General features: G+C 61.0%; 1 protein-coding gene across 1 annotated transcript in view; it reads right to left on the reverse strand.

Moving 5' to 3' along the window:
- Positions 1–3933: 3933 nt before the first annotated feature.
- LOC144724193 (carboxyl-terminal PDZ ligand of neuronal nitric oxide synthase protein-like) overlaps positions 3934–14685 on the reverse strand; it is a 43425-nt gene continuing 32673 nt past the window's right edge. Inside the window, exons 3-10 of the mRNA XM_078603109.1 lie at positions 12965–13075; positions 11503–11561; positions 9334–9442; positions 8436–8556; positions 7775–7932; positions 7295–7447; positions 6690–6855; positions 3934–6295 (exon numbers count right to left, since the gene is read on the reverse strand). Coding sequence (XP_078459235.1) covers positions 5310–6295; positions 6690–6855; positions 7295–7447; positions 7775–7932; positions 8436–8556; positions 9334–9442; positions 11503–11561; positions 12965–13075 — 1863 coding nt within the window. The 3' untranslated portion in view covers positions 3934–5309. The remainder of the gene's footprint in view (positions 6296–6689; positions 6856–7294; positions 7448–7774; positions 7933–8435; positions 8557–9333; positions 9443–11502; positions 11562–12964; positions 13076–14685) is intronic.

Here is a 14685-nt window from a genome sequence, read left to right on the forward strand (position 1 = left end):
AGGAGGGTGGATTGAAACGCCGGTTGCTGGCCGCTTGGTGTTTTTGGTGTTTTTGGATCTTTTGAGCCCGGCCAGCCATCTCAGTCAGTCAATCCATGGCACCTAGTTGGTTCTGTCCCGTGACCTGCCAGCGGGCGTTCGACGCTTGACGTGGCCTTAAAGTGCACCTAGCCTGGCACAAGCGCTGTGGTTGCGTCACCGTCAATTAGTGGTGAATGGCGGTTGTTGTTGTATATACATACAGAAATCTTTGTCTTTTTTAGCCTTAACAAATTGTTGGGGTAAGTGCTGTTAGTGAGCACATGAAGGCCGGCATGACACATGAGGGGGTCGGTGGCCAGCACCACGCCCGGCCGCCTTTGTCTCCCCAGTGGCGATGTTGACACACTGCACCAGGTACTCATTTGAGGCCGAGGCGACCTAGGGGAGGCTCAGGACCGGTTCAGATAATCGTCAACGGTGTGGGTGGCCATGAGCGGGAATCAAACTCCGGCCGCTACACCACCGCGCACACACACACGCGCACACACACACGCGCACACACACACGCGCACACACACACGCGCACACACACACGCGCACACACACACGCGCACACACACACGCGCACACACACACGCACGCGCACACACACGCACGCGCACACACACGCACGCGCACACACACGCACGCGCACACACACACACACGCGCGCGCACACACACACGCGCACACACACACACGCGCACACACACACACGCGCACACACACACACGCGCACACACACACACACACACGCGCACACACACACACACGCGCACCCCTGTTGCGTGTGCGCGATCGCTCACCTGCGCGCCAGGTGAGGAGCCGCCGCCATCGCCGCCGCCGGGGCGGTGCTCCACGCGCCGCCCCCCGCGTCCCGCTTGCTCCGCCGCCGCGTCCCACGCGTCGCTCGGCCAACGCTCGGCGGCTCCCAGCGCCGTCCAGGTGGCGCGCCCCCCGCCCCCCGGGGTGGGGGGGCCCCGCTCGGCCTCCCGGGGAACGGGGGGGGGCCCCGGTGCCGCCACCCCCGGCCCCACCCCGGCCGCCGCCGACACCCCGACGACAGGGGTGCTAACCGTGACGTGCCTACCCTTGGGCATCGGGGACGCGGAGAAACTGGCGTTCTCAAAGAGGCTCTGATCGACTGCGGAGGAGGAGGAGGAGACACACGGGGACACGGGGTCACGATCATAGTAAGAGCAGCGATGTTTAAGCGCTTCTCACAATCGCCGACAAACCACAGGCACGAGCTGTCGAAGGCAGCAGCAGCAGCCAGGCAGTGACGAGCGGCGCTATCGACAATTGCCCAAGCGCCGCGCGTCCTCTGTTTGTTAAAGATGCGCTCAGCCAATAAACGAGAGTTCCCACGTGGCATTGCGTCGTTGCCTTTTACGCACAAGGCGATGACGAGGAGCGGGCCGGTGAACGATTGCCATCGCTGCGACGAGAAAATGGAACGGAACCGTGGGGCGAGCAGGGAAGGCTGCACGGGGAACGGTTATGAGCGAGCGGCGTGCTGACGGGACGAGATGAAATGTGACGACGATTCACAGATGACGACAAAGACAACGACGACGACGATGATGATAGGGACAAGGGACTCGTAAGCCGGGTCCATACCAGGCCGATCAGTTGCGCAAGTTGATTGCATGCAACCGAATCCCAACTTGGGTTGCACACAACTGAATCTCAGCTCGGTCACTCGCAACTGAATCTCAATTGGGTTGCATGCGAATTAATTTATTGCATTTGGATGTCCCTGCAACCAGAGGCCAAGTGGCGCGACGATGTCAGGAGCGTGCCGGTTAACCCAGTGGACGTGGCGCAGAGTCCGCACAGCGGCGGCAGCAGCAAAACGGAACAGAATGAGAGCGAACCGCCGCGGCCATGCCGATACCGAGAGGGGGCCCTGGGATGCGGCCCGCTGACACGAAACGTCGGACTTCCTTACCTTGGGGCTCGGCTCGGCTCCACAATGGAAAGCACAAGGAGGAAACAAATAGTTTTGTTGGTTCAGAAAAAGTCATCAATTGCCCTCACCTGCCCCCCTCGAGCACCCAGATCCTCATCCCTGCTCCGCGACCCCTGCTGCCCCCCACCCCTGCCCCCCCCTTAGGGTCCCTGTGGTCCCCAGGCCTTGCTCCAACCCTCGGGCCGGAACTCAAAACAAATCCTTCCTGCTCAAAACGAGCGTCGAGTCGGTGGGTGGCCCAAATCCTGTTTATGGCCCCCAGCCAGTGGTGGAAATTCCACCTCTGACGGGGGGGGGGGGGGTCGAGCCTTTCCACTGGGACAACGAAATGTTGACTTCCCCCCCCAACAGAGCGGCACTTGTTTGACGGACCCCGGAGGGCCGTTTGTCTGCGTGGACCCCGCGAGCCCCGCGCACGACGAGCGATGTGGCGAGTGCGCGGCGTCCCTCGACCCCTTGGCGACCGCTGTGAGAATCGACGCTGAACGCTCCGGTCAAGGCCTTGCTGCTGACGCGGCAGCGTCTTTATTCGGTGACAGTCGCGGACGCACGGGTCGGCCGACGGGAACCGCGCTCGAGTGCGGCTGTGGCCGCCGCGGCGCCGAGTTGAGTCCGGCGTTAGCCGTCGGCGGAGACGTCCGCTCGAGTTGCGCCGCTCGTTCGTTGTTTTTGTTGCGTAAACGCAAACCGCCCGCGGGGGAAGAGAACCGGAGATGAAGCCTATCCAGAGAAACTGGTCGCTTCCGAAATATTAAGATATATATACTGTGTATGTTTTTGTCACAAGCGTCCCGCACTCACTTCAAAATTGGCCACTGAAATGTATCCCTGCCGCGCAGTAATGTTTCCGCGTGTGTTTTGTTGTTGTTTGGTCCCGTTCACAAGGTCGAGCGGACGACGGCATTAACGCCGAAGCCTCTACGAACCCTGCAGCCTGACCTCGTGTGAACGGGGGATCGGGGGGGGGGGGGGTGGTGGGGGGGCAGTCAATGTTCAACAAACTCTGAACGAACCTCGGCGCTCAACTTGTTCCTGTTAATGGTTCATGGCCATTTGTCACACCGAAAAACCGCCGCCCGCTGTTAAAAACATTGCACCGATATTTTTGTCGATGAAAATCATTTAGAAGGGGGAGCTGAGGGGAGGGGGGGTGGTCAACTTCATCCTGCCCCCCCCCACACACCACGGAGTTGCCCTCCACCAGCCCACCAGTCTGTACCGCAGGTGGGGTTACCGCAATCTGTCCAGAAAGTGGCGCCATCAACCGTCGCCACGAACGCGGAAGAAATCTTTGGTTCCGGTTTTCCTTCTGGCTGCCGTTGTTGTGGATGACCTCGGTCGGCGCACAGCTCCTGAATCAACACCACGGGGTACGTGCGGATCCTTCCGGGCGGGTATCGCTCGCCGCCGACGTTGGCCGTGGACGGGAACGAAACTTGGCCGGCGGGGGGTTCGTTGGCGCGGCGCTCTGACCGTCGCGGATTTACAGACGGGCTGGCAGTGTAATTTCAGTGGCCAATATCAAATGTTACGACGTACACGGAGATCCGAAGTACACATCTACACATCGATACCGCGCGTGTACGATGCCCCCGCACGCGGGCGACGTCTCTTCCGCGCGGGCTGCAGAGAGACGGTGCCCGTCGCTGTCAAGTGCACTTGTTTAGCGGTGAGACGGACACCTAGCCTGGCACCTCCGTCACGAGGAATGGGGGTCACAGCCGGACAGTGGTGGAGGGGGGGGGGGTGAGCAGCACCGCACGGCACCCGACGGATAGCAGCACAGCAAGGGTGATTGAATCCATCTGTGTGGGGCTTTGAGTGTCATGCCCTGAACGGCGACTGAGAATTCACGACGGGCGATCTGTGCGGCAGCGGGAGGAGGAGTGGGTGGGTGGGTGGGTGGGGTTGCCACCACCAATCCGGGACGTATCCTATCCCGCAGTAAACCCCCACACCAGCGGAAGAGCGGAGAGCTGCTCGTGGCTGCGTCGTCTTGAGTGAGCCGTGTAACATCACGATTATTATTATAATCACGCAACGGACCAAAAGCCGGGGAGACTTTTCGCTTAAGAGATGTCCCAGGGCAGCAGCTGCCTCCCCAACGAAGAGAACGATCCTGGGAAAACCAGGACGGGTTGCATCCCCGCCCGCCGCCCCCGTACTTTGGGCGTGGTGAGTGTTGCGATGGCGAGGGTGTGTCGCTGCGGTGTCGCTGCGGTGTCGCTGCGGTGTCGCGTGGAACCGCTCGGGGGGCCTCGAGCCGCGCACATCTTTCGCCGTTCTCGTTCACGCGACGCGTACAGCGAAACAACACGTTTAGCCCGGAGCACTGGCGTCATTCCAGAGTGAAACTCGCGTGTTACTGGCGTCATACCGGATTCATACTGGCATCATTCCGGCGTCATATTCATACGTCATACTGGCAAAACACTCGCGTAATGCTGCCGTAATATCAGCATCATACTCGCGGCTTACTGGCAATAGTGATAACAGTGAATGTCCAATTAACGGACGAGCTAGTTGAAGAAATGGGTAAATAAATTTAAGTGAAACTAAGTACGTTACTTTCATTAATGAATAGTTAAATTAAACCATTCAAGTGGTTTCCTGCTCATACGGTCATGGGGGGTGAGGGTGGGGGGTGGCGGACCAGTGGTGACAATTCCACATTCTTATGGCAGGGATTAGCCGTTCCACAGGCCAAGCACCGGTTGACTTCACGCATCGTAGTACTCGTTTTATCCACTCCAGGGGGATGAGTCGATCAATGCCCGACTTGACCTGCATGTGAACTCGCTACTCTCCGCTTGCGAGCGGAGAGTCTTAGCCGCGGGTGCCGTCAGTCTGATTCTAAGATAACCGTGGGTAAAGGGGCAGCCCTGCAATTGCTCACTTGTGCCAATTGCGGGTGGAAGGGCCTCCACCGGGGGGGAGCTCCAGAGAGCCTTGCTCTTCACAGGGTGCTTGGCCTACTCTTCCACACTGTTCCAGACGTTTTAGAAGAGGTGGGAGTGCCCACACTTTGCCCCACCACTCACACGACCTGCCGATCGTGCGCTAACTTGTGGTGAACCCGCTTACCCCGCTGGGCGAACAAAGGCGGTTGGCGGGGTGGGGGGGAAGATTGAATCGAACCGACGACTTCTGGATCGCCAGTCCAGCAGTGCGCTGCTGACCGTTACAGCACGGCAGCGCCCCCCGACAAAAAGACACCGAAAATAATCAACAATAACAACAATAGCAACAACAGTAACGACGATAGTAAAATACGAGTGGTGAAATTATAGCACAAGACACCGCAAGCGGCCAGTGGCTACACGATGACCGGCTTGTTTCTCACGGCTTCTCCACAGCCTAGGCCGTGACCCCTGACACCCAGCTGCCTAAAGCCAGGCCCGAGCATCGCCTCGGCTATCTCCGTCCCCACCTCGTCGCCCTCCTCCCCCTCCTCGTCATCGTCGTCGTCATCATTGTCGTCGTCGTCCTCGCTGGAGTCGCTCTCGAGGCCGATGCCGGACTCCTGGCCGTGCAGCATCTCGAGCGAGAAGCAGCGGCACACGGCCGGGTCCCAGCCCATGCCGGGGCCCAGCGGGAAGCTGAACCTCTCGGGCCGCGAGCCGCCACCGCCGCCCCTCCTGCCCACGGCGGTGGCGGCCGACCCAACTCCGTCGCGTGCGTGGCACCCGAGCGCCACCTCCGGCCCGACGCCATTCTCGTGCGCGATCCCGTTCTGCACGGGAGCCTCCTCCTCTTCCTCGCCACCGCCGGGAGGCGTTCCCTCGCGTCGCCCCTCGCGCCGCGACTCCTCCCCCTCGCGCCGCGACGCCTCGGCACCGCCCGGCGAACCGTCGCCGGCGCCGGACCGCCCCGCGGGCGACCCCTCGCCCGTCCCCCTCGGTGGCGGTGACGACGGCGGCGACCGCGGCCCCCGGCCCGTCTCCTCCCGGCACGCCGGCGGATCGGCGCCGCTCGGCGGCCGCCGCGGGGCGATTCCGACCGGCGCCGCGACCGCGTCCGCGGCGACGGGCGTCGCGTTATTAACGGCGGCGGCGACGGCGAGGGCGCACGGGTCGGATCGCCGGTCGGCGTCGCTCCGAGCGGGCAGTGTACCTGCGAGGCGGAGGCCGAAGCCGTCGTCGTCGCCGCCACCGACGGCGTCCCGGCCGCCGGCGACGACGGGGGAAAGGCCGACGTCGGCCGGCCGCGGCGTGCACGGCCCGCACAGCAGCAAGGCCGGCTGGGGCGGCGAGCTCACCGCTGTGGTCCACGACACGTCGGTCACACTCAGCCGGCTGGCACCTGGGAGTGGGGACGGGAGGGGATTTTGGTTAATCCCGAAGATGCCACGGTGGCGGTGGTGGGCGAGGTGTTGTAGATGTCAGAGGTTGTGGTGGTTGTGATGGTCGTGGCGGTGATGGTGATGACACCGGTGATGTTGGTGATTGTCTTGAGAGAAGTCGGACTTGACCTCCCCCCAGCTACTGGGCCCCATCGCAAAGCGTGGCCGCGATGATGACAGTGAACACGGTTTACCTTTCTGATGGTTGTTACGCTGATGATCGTTGCATTCATATCGGCGATAATAGCAGTGGAGATGGCGATGACCGTGGAGATTACAACAATGACATTTATCTCCCCGGTGGAGCAGACATTGGTGGATATGATGATGGTGTTAGGGGTTGCGATGCCGTACTGCCGGTGTGCTGGGCCAGGCTGATCTCCAGGCCCTGGATCTCTTTGACGAGGGCGCTCACGTGACCCAGAAGGTCGCGGTTCTGCAGCAGCAGCTGGTGCGTGCGGGCCTGTGCCTCCATGCGCGCCGCGCACTCGGCACTCAGCTGGTCCTTGAGCAGCTGCACCTGCGGCCAGAACAACGTCATCGACGTTAAAGTCTTCATCATCATCGTTGTCAGTCATCGTCGTCATCATCGCGACTGCCGGCCCCCTTCCCGTCTCGCCGCGTCCTGCACAAGGCCCTCGTCTGGGCGGCTAGCGCGCCACGACGCCGCCCGCCCTGGCACGCGCAGCGGCAGAGCGCCGGAGACCCCGGGGAACGCCGGGCACAGCGCTGTGCACGAGGGGGTGGCACTCGGAGCTGCCACATCCCGGCCTCGCAGCCTCGCGCCGACAACACCCGGCAAGCCCCCCGCTCGTCTAGATTACCAAACCCAAGCACTTGACCCCGCTTTGCTCAGGGATTCAAGGGCGGTGGTGGTGAGTCGGTGCGGTGGTGGTGCCGGTGGTGCGGTGGTGGTGCGGTGGTGGTGCGGTGGTGGTGCGGTGGTGGTAGCCGGTTACCTGCGCCACGGCCACCTGCGTCTGCTGCTGTTGCTGCAGCAGCTGCTGCTGCAGCAGCTGGATCTGGTGGTGCGTGGAGAGGGGCATGCTGGGAGAAGAGCCCATGCCCAGGTGCGGAGCAGACGCCGCTTGGGGAGAGGCCGGTGGGAGGCCCTGTGGCCACATCGCACGGAGCGGGGGGGCCGGTGGGGGTTGGGGGGGGTCAGGAAGGGGAGACGGTACAGAAGAGAGGGGGGGGCCAATAAGTACGTTAGCCTTGAGCACCATCACCATCATCATTTGGTTCTCCAGTTTGATCACCATCATCATCGCAATCATCTTTACCTCGACCGTGATCACAATCTCGATCCTTAACATTGTCAACAATATCTTCAGCATCACAACGATGATGACCAATACCGTGACACGAGGCACATCATTGTCATGATGTGCTTCTTAACCGAATCGATGAATTCCAACGCTCCCCACGCTCCGTGCCACCTGTGCCGGCGTCTGTGCGTGCGGCTCCGTCGTGTCCAGGTCGGTGAGCCCCGGCCGCCGTGCCGGCTCGGAGAGCCCCACGGGCGAGGGGCCGTCCTCGGCATCGATGTCCGTCTCCACTGCCTCCCCGGCCGGCATGAGCGCGGCCGTGCCGTTAGCTGCGAGTGCCGATACGGTCATCGCTACTGCCACCATCACCACCACCGTCACCACCGTCACCACCGTCACCACCGTCACCACCGTCACCACCGTCACCACCGTCACCACCACCATCACCACCACCATCACCACCACCACCACTACCATCACCACCATCATCACCACCACCATACTGCTACCATCACCACCACCATCACCACTACCATCATCGTCATCACCACCACCACCATCACCACCATCACCACCATCAACCACCATCACCACCATCACCGTCATGCACCCTTATGCCCCCTCACGCCCTCAGGCACCCTCACGCCCCGTGACACACACACACACGCGCACACACGCGCACACACGCGCACACACGCGCACACACACGCACACACACACACACACACGCACACACGCACACATGCACACACGCACACACAGACACACACACACGCACACACACGCGCACACACGCGCGCACACACGCACACACGCACACGTGCGTACGTACCGCCGCCGAGCGGGCCCTTGTCGGTGTCCCCGTCGGGCACGTGCTGCGCGTGCTGCACGCTCAGCTTGTGGCACACCTCGAACGCCTGCCCCACGGTGCGCACCACGCGCATCGCGTGCGACTGCAAGGCACGCGGGCGGCGGGGTCACGCATGGAGGTGGTGGGGGTGGTGGGGGTGGTGGTGGTGGGTGAGGCGGTGGAGGCGGTGGGGGCGGTGGAGGCGGTGGTGGGTGAGGCGGTGGAGGCGGTGGAGGTGGTGGAGGTGGTGGAGGCGGTGGAGGTGGTGGAGGTGGTGGAGGCGGTGGACGTGGTGGGGGTGGTGGAGGTGGGTGAGGCGGTGGAGGCGGTGGAGGCGGTGGAGGCAGTGGACGTGGTGGGGGTGGTGGAGGTGGTGGAGGCGGTGGAGGTGGTGGAGGTGGTGGAGGCGGTGGAGGTGGTGGGGGTGGTGGGTGAGGCGGTGGAGGCGGTGGAGGTGGTGGAGGCGGTGGAGGCAGTGGACGTGGTGGGGGTGGTGCAGGCGGTGGAGGTGGTGGGGGTGGAGGTGGGCGAGGCAGTGGAGGCAGTGGGGGTGGTGGAGGTGGTGGTGGCGGTGGAGGTGGTAGAGGCGGTGGGGGTGGTGGAGGCGGTGGGGCTGGTGGAGGTGGTGGGGAGTGCACGGGGGGGGGGTGGTGAACGCGTGGCAAGGGGAGCCGGGGCCACCGTCGCCAATGACGAGCGAGTCGGCAGAATGACGCCGCCCTCGGGCTCGCCAGTTGACTTATCGTTACGTCCAAGTTATTAGACCTTTATGTCCCTGTTTATTTACATACTGGGGGCGGCGGTGGGGGGGATGGACAGTGGGGGGTGGTGCACGAGCCGCGCCCGGCGTCGGGACCCCCGTGCGTCCCCCCCCCCTCACCTTCTTCTTGGACTTGAAGACGTTGCAGCGGAAGACGTTGCTGGTGCCGTCGCGTGCGATGTAGCTGAAGATCTTGAGGTCCTGCGAGTCGTGCGACACGTAGAAGATCCTGGCGGCAGCAGTGGCGGCCGTCGGCGTCGTTGGGGCGGGAGGAGAAGACGTCACGTTTCATGTTTTTTTTTTACTTTACTATGGCAAAGGCGAAGCGCGACGCTAGAGAGACCGTCTGGAGGGGTATTTGGCCTACTCTTCCACGCTTAGAAGAGGGACAAATAGGGAACGAGGAAGAGGGATGGGGCCCACGCAGGGATGCTCAACGCGCGTTTGTCCCCGGTGGCTGTCGGGGCAATGCCCGGCAGGTTGCCTGCCAAGAGGCCTTTTGGCGCTGGTTTTTTTCTTTCTTTTCTTAGTTTCCCAAGTCTCAGGCAACGCGGCGTTGATCAACGTGGCCGGTTGACAATGGGGCAAGTGCTGAACAGCATCGCCACTCGGCGTTAAAGTTTGGTCCGGACGGGATGATCGTCACGAGAGTTACCGCGACCGCGTGCGCGTTACAAACCGACGGAGGGACAGGAGTCATGTACGAGCGCTTTCGACCTTTGCATGGAAAGCGGTAGAATGGAAGACCGACAGCAAACGCGAGTACACGGTAGGCAACGTCATGCGTCCCTCTGTGCGTCAGATTAAATGTTGCTATTTTTGTCACACAACAAGGGCTCATTCGGACTGGTAGCAACCAGGGACCTCGCGTGGAGATGGTGAGTTATGCACCACCGATGACCTTTGACCGATGAGATGTATGTACGTCGAACTTGTTTCACACCGTACGTAGCCAACCGTGTTAATCGGAGTTCGTGTGTAAACATCAGCGCTGGGGAGATGAAGGTAACTAGGCGGCGTTGTGCTGGCCTTGATAGGTTTTCACTAACATCGTTCCGTGTGGCTATCAGAGGGTTCTTTGTTGCGTGTACGCGTTAGTACGTACGTACGTGTGTGTGGCGCAGTGTTTAGCACGCACTGCAAGACGAACCCAGTGACCCTGAGCCTGGTTTCCGGGAACGGCTCGTGGCGACTTCTATCCTCGCCGGTTCCTTGTCCTGAGTGTGCGTGTGTGTGTGTGTGTGGGGGGGAGTGTGTGTGTGTGGGGGGGAGTGTGTGTGTGTGGGGGGGAGTGTGTGTGTGGGGGGAGTGTGTGTGTGTGGGGGGGAGTGTGTGTGTGTGGGGGGGAGTGTGTGTGTGTGGGGGGGAGTGTGTGTGTGTGGGGAGGAGTGTGTGTGTGTGTGGGGGAGTGTGTGTGTGGGGGGGAGTGTGTGTGTGTGGGGGGGAGTGTGTGTGTGTGGGGGGGAGTGTGTGTGTGGGGGGAGTGTGTGTGTGTGGGGGGGAGTGTGTGTGTGTGGGGGGGAGTGTGTGTGTGTGGGGGGGAGTGTGTGTGTGTGTGGGGGAGTGTGTGTGTGGGGGGGAGTGTGTGTGTGTGGGGGGGAGTGTGTGTGTGTGGGGGGGAGTGTGCATGTGTGTGTGTGGGGGGGAGTGTGTGTGTGTGTGGGGGGAGTGTGCATGTGTGTGTGGGGGGGAGTGTGTGTGTGTGGGGGGAGTGTGTGTGTGTGGGGGGGAGTGTGTGTGTGTGGGGGGGAGTGTGTGTGTGGGGGGGAGTGTGTGTGTGGGGGGGGAGTGTGTGTGTGGGGGGGAGTGTGTGTGGGGGGGAGTGTGTGTGTGTGTGGGGGGGAGTGTGTGTGTGGGGGGGAGTGTGTGTGTGGGGGGAATGTGTGTGTGGGGGGGAGTGTGTGTGGGGGGGAGTGTGTGTGTGGGGGGAGTGTGTGTGTGTGTGGGGGGGAGTGTGTGTGTGTGGGGGGGAGTGTGTGTGTGTGGGGGGAGTGTGTGTGTGTGGGGGGAGTGTGCGTGTGTGTGTGGGGGAGTGATTGTGTGTGGGGGGGAGTGTGTGTGTGGGGGGAGTGTGTGTGTGTGGGGGGAGTGTGCGTGTGTGTGTGGGGGAGTGATTGTGTGTGGGGAGTGTGTGTGTGTGGGAGGAGTGTGTGTGTGTGGGGGGAGTGTGCGTGTGTGTGTGGGGGGAATGTGCGTCTGTGTGTGGGGGGAGTGAGTTTGTGTGTGTGTGAGGGGAGTGAGTGTGTGTGTGTGGGCGCGCTTGTAAAGGTCACGGAAGCCACCACCCACCGGTAGATGGGGTCATGCATCACCAGCATCTTGCTTTCATCCCACGCCCACTCCTTCTTCTGCACGGCGAGAGACACGGGGGGGGGCGAGTGGGGGGTGGTGACATCTGAGTCTGTAGCAGCGTCACACAGCAGCCCTCCGATGCGTCTCACACATCGTCATCGTCTCTCACATGTGGGTCGACGTTTTCAAATATGGATTCTTTCCCGAACCGGCAAACAGGGAGCCGCTGTCGACTTCTCTGGGTCTCATCAGCGTGGTGTGGTGGCGCTGAAGGTCGAGTCGGAGGAGGCTGGGGGGGGGGTCTAACACAAGGTGATGCACTACTTACTGGTGAAGTTCTGATGGGGGCAAAAAAAAAACCCTTTTAAAAATATCTCCAGCCAGCAATGCAAGGTCCTTAACATAGGCCAGAGAGAGAGGGTTGAGATTGTGATGTCGTGTTGACGAGCATGCGCGTGCTTGCGCGTGCGTCTGTTTGGTGTGACCGTGTGTGTGTTTGGTGTGACTGTGTGTGTGTGTTATCGTCGGGGTGTTTGTAAACAATGTAATTGTCTGCACGTGTGTGTGAAGACCCTGCTGGCCCTGACAGGTGCTCGTTAAAACCAGAACTTTGCCCCAACAGGCTGCAGGACAGAGGATATAATTGTCCTAGCGCGTGCGTGTGAGTGGGTGTGTGTGGGTGGGTGTGTTTCAGTGGGTGTGTGTCAGTGGGTGTGTGTCAGTGGGTGTGTGTCAGTGAGTGAGTGTGAGTGGGTGCGTGTCAGTGGGTGTGTGTCAGTGCGTGAGTGTGAGTGGGTGCGTGTGAGTGCGTGAGTGTGAGTGGGTGCGTGTCAGTGGGTGCGTGTCAGTGGGTGCGTGTCAGTGGGTGTGTGTCAGTGGGTGTGTGTCAGTGGGTGTGTGCCTGCGTGTGTGTGTGTCTGAGTGGGGAGCGGTGGTGTAGCGGTTAGCGCGCTGCACTATGAATCCGGCGACCCGAGTTCGATTGCTGCTTACGGCCAACACCAGTGACGATTATCTGAACCTGTCCCGGGCCTCCTCCCCTAGGTTGACTCAGCCTCAATTGAGTACCTGGTGCCATGTGTAAAAACATTGCCACTAGGGAGACAAAGGCGGTCGGGCGTATTGCTGGCCACCCGTTCTGGCCCTCATAGGTGCTGGCTAACAGCAGTGTGCGTGGTGAGGAGGCAGTGTGTGTGGTGAGGGGGCAGTGTGTGTGGTGAGGGGGCAGTGTGAGTGGTGAGTGTGAGTGGTGAGTGTGAGTGGTGAGGGGGCAGTGTGAGTGGTGAGGGGGCAGTGTGAGTGGTGAGGGTGCAGTGTGTGTGGTGAGGGGGCAGTGGGCAGTGTGAGTGGTGAGGGGGCAGTGTGAGTGGTGAGTGTTTGTGGTGTGGTGAGGGGGCAGTGTGAGTGGTGAGTGTGAGTGGTGAGTGTGAGTGGTGAGGGGGCAGTGTCCCCGTGTTACCGTCATCTTGCGGAGCGCCGCCGGCTTCTTGCGGAGCGCCACCTTCACCCCGTCGACGGACACCGCGATGCAGACCTTCTTCTTCTTGATGTTCTTCGCCTTGAACTCGTACTGCGGCGACACGGCACAGCACCGCCGGTGAGAACCACCAAGGCCGAAGCCGCTCCCGATTTGGCTCGCTAAACACAAACGCTGCTGCAGAAACTTGGAGCAGAGTGGCACGGCTCTAAGAAGGGGCCTCAGAGGTAGCTCTGTGGTATCCGCTTGCGCGGGCTGTGCTCCGGCCGCTCGGAGATATTTGCGGATGGATCCTTCGTCACATGCCGCGATGCCGCGACCACACTCACAAAGATCCCCCGTGTAGCCTTAACAGTCCGTTGGGGAAAGTGCTGTTAGCGAGCACCTATGAATGCCAGCACAGCACAAGAGGGGGTGGGTGGCCAGCACCACGTCCGGCCGCCTTTATCTCTCCAGTGGCGATGTTTAAACACCGCATCAGGTACTCATTTGAGACCGAGTCGACCTAGGGGAGGCCCAGGACCGAATCAGATAATCGTCACTGGTGTTGACCATGAGCGGGAATCGAACTCGGGTCGCGGGGTTCGTAGCGCAGCGCGCTAACCGCTGCGCCACCACTCCCCATTCTCACACGCTCACACACGATGTGTCACGTTGGCACCGCACGTGCAACTGCGTCGCGGGAGACTCGAGGATAATCCCAGGGTCACGAGCCGCTTGCGTGCCCCTTGTGTGCCACTTGCGTCTTACAAACCCGGGCGTGACGACGAATAAATAAATAAAAGTTACAGGCATCCTCGGAAACTAATGACACCGAATCACCTCCTGCGTTGGGCACGGAGCGATACTCGCCGACATGAGGCCCTGTGGTATAGCAGCGTCCCACGGCGCATCCAGAGCCCGTCGCGACCAAGGTGCCCTGTGACCTTGTGCGCTCATTGTAAAGGTAAAGGCGCAGCCCTGCAAGTGCTGGCTCACGCCACCGCTGGCAGAGTGGGCCTCAGCTAGAAGGAGCTACGCTGTTTTGGAATTGCATTTTGCGATACAGAATAATCGTGTTGTTCCGATTTCGCTGTTGTGATTTGCAGTACAATACTCGACTTCCCAGTACGAACACGCGATCTTCATCTGCACGATCACTCGACGTGAGGCTCGCCACAAGTCCGCCGACCGCTGCGATCCTACGAGCCGTCACGACTCGCGCTGCCGCCTACACACTGGACTGTTTGTTCTTGTAACTTTCTGAGCCGCCCCTGCTCGGCATCTGTGAAAAAGAGCTTTGTGGCCCATCGGATTCCTCCTCGTGCAGTCTCAAAAAATTCCGAGGGAGTGGAGAGAGGCTGGAAAAGTGAAAGGAGAGCGAATTCCCCTGTGGGCCATCGATCACCCGTGGGCACACGACTGGTAAAGCACTCACGTTAATTGGCGCTGTGTTCCTTCCGTAAATATTACACAACAGCAACAACAACAAGAAAATAATCAATACACCCATTTAATTTCGACTTAACGAGATTTAAGGAAACACGCGATGCGGTGATCGTGGATGTCGTGTCGTGTGATGCGGTGATCGTGGATGTCGTGTGATGCGGTGATCGTGGATGTCGTGTGATGCGGTGATCGTGGATGTCATGCCGTGTGATGCGGTGATCGTGGATGTCGTGCCGTGTGATGCGGTGATCGTGGATGTCGTGTGATGCGGTGAT

This window comes from Lampetra planeri, chromosome 20 (assembly GCF_965212315.1).
Source record: "Lampetra planeri chromosome 20, kcLamPlan1.2.h2, whole genome shotgun sequence".
Taxonomy (NCBI): Eukaryota; Metazoa; Chordata; class Hyperoartia; order Petromyzontiformes; family Petromyzontidae; genus Lampetra; species Lampetra planeri.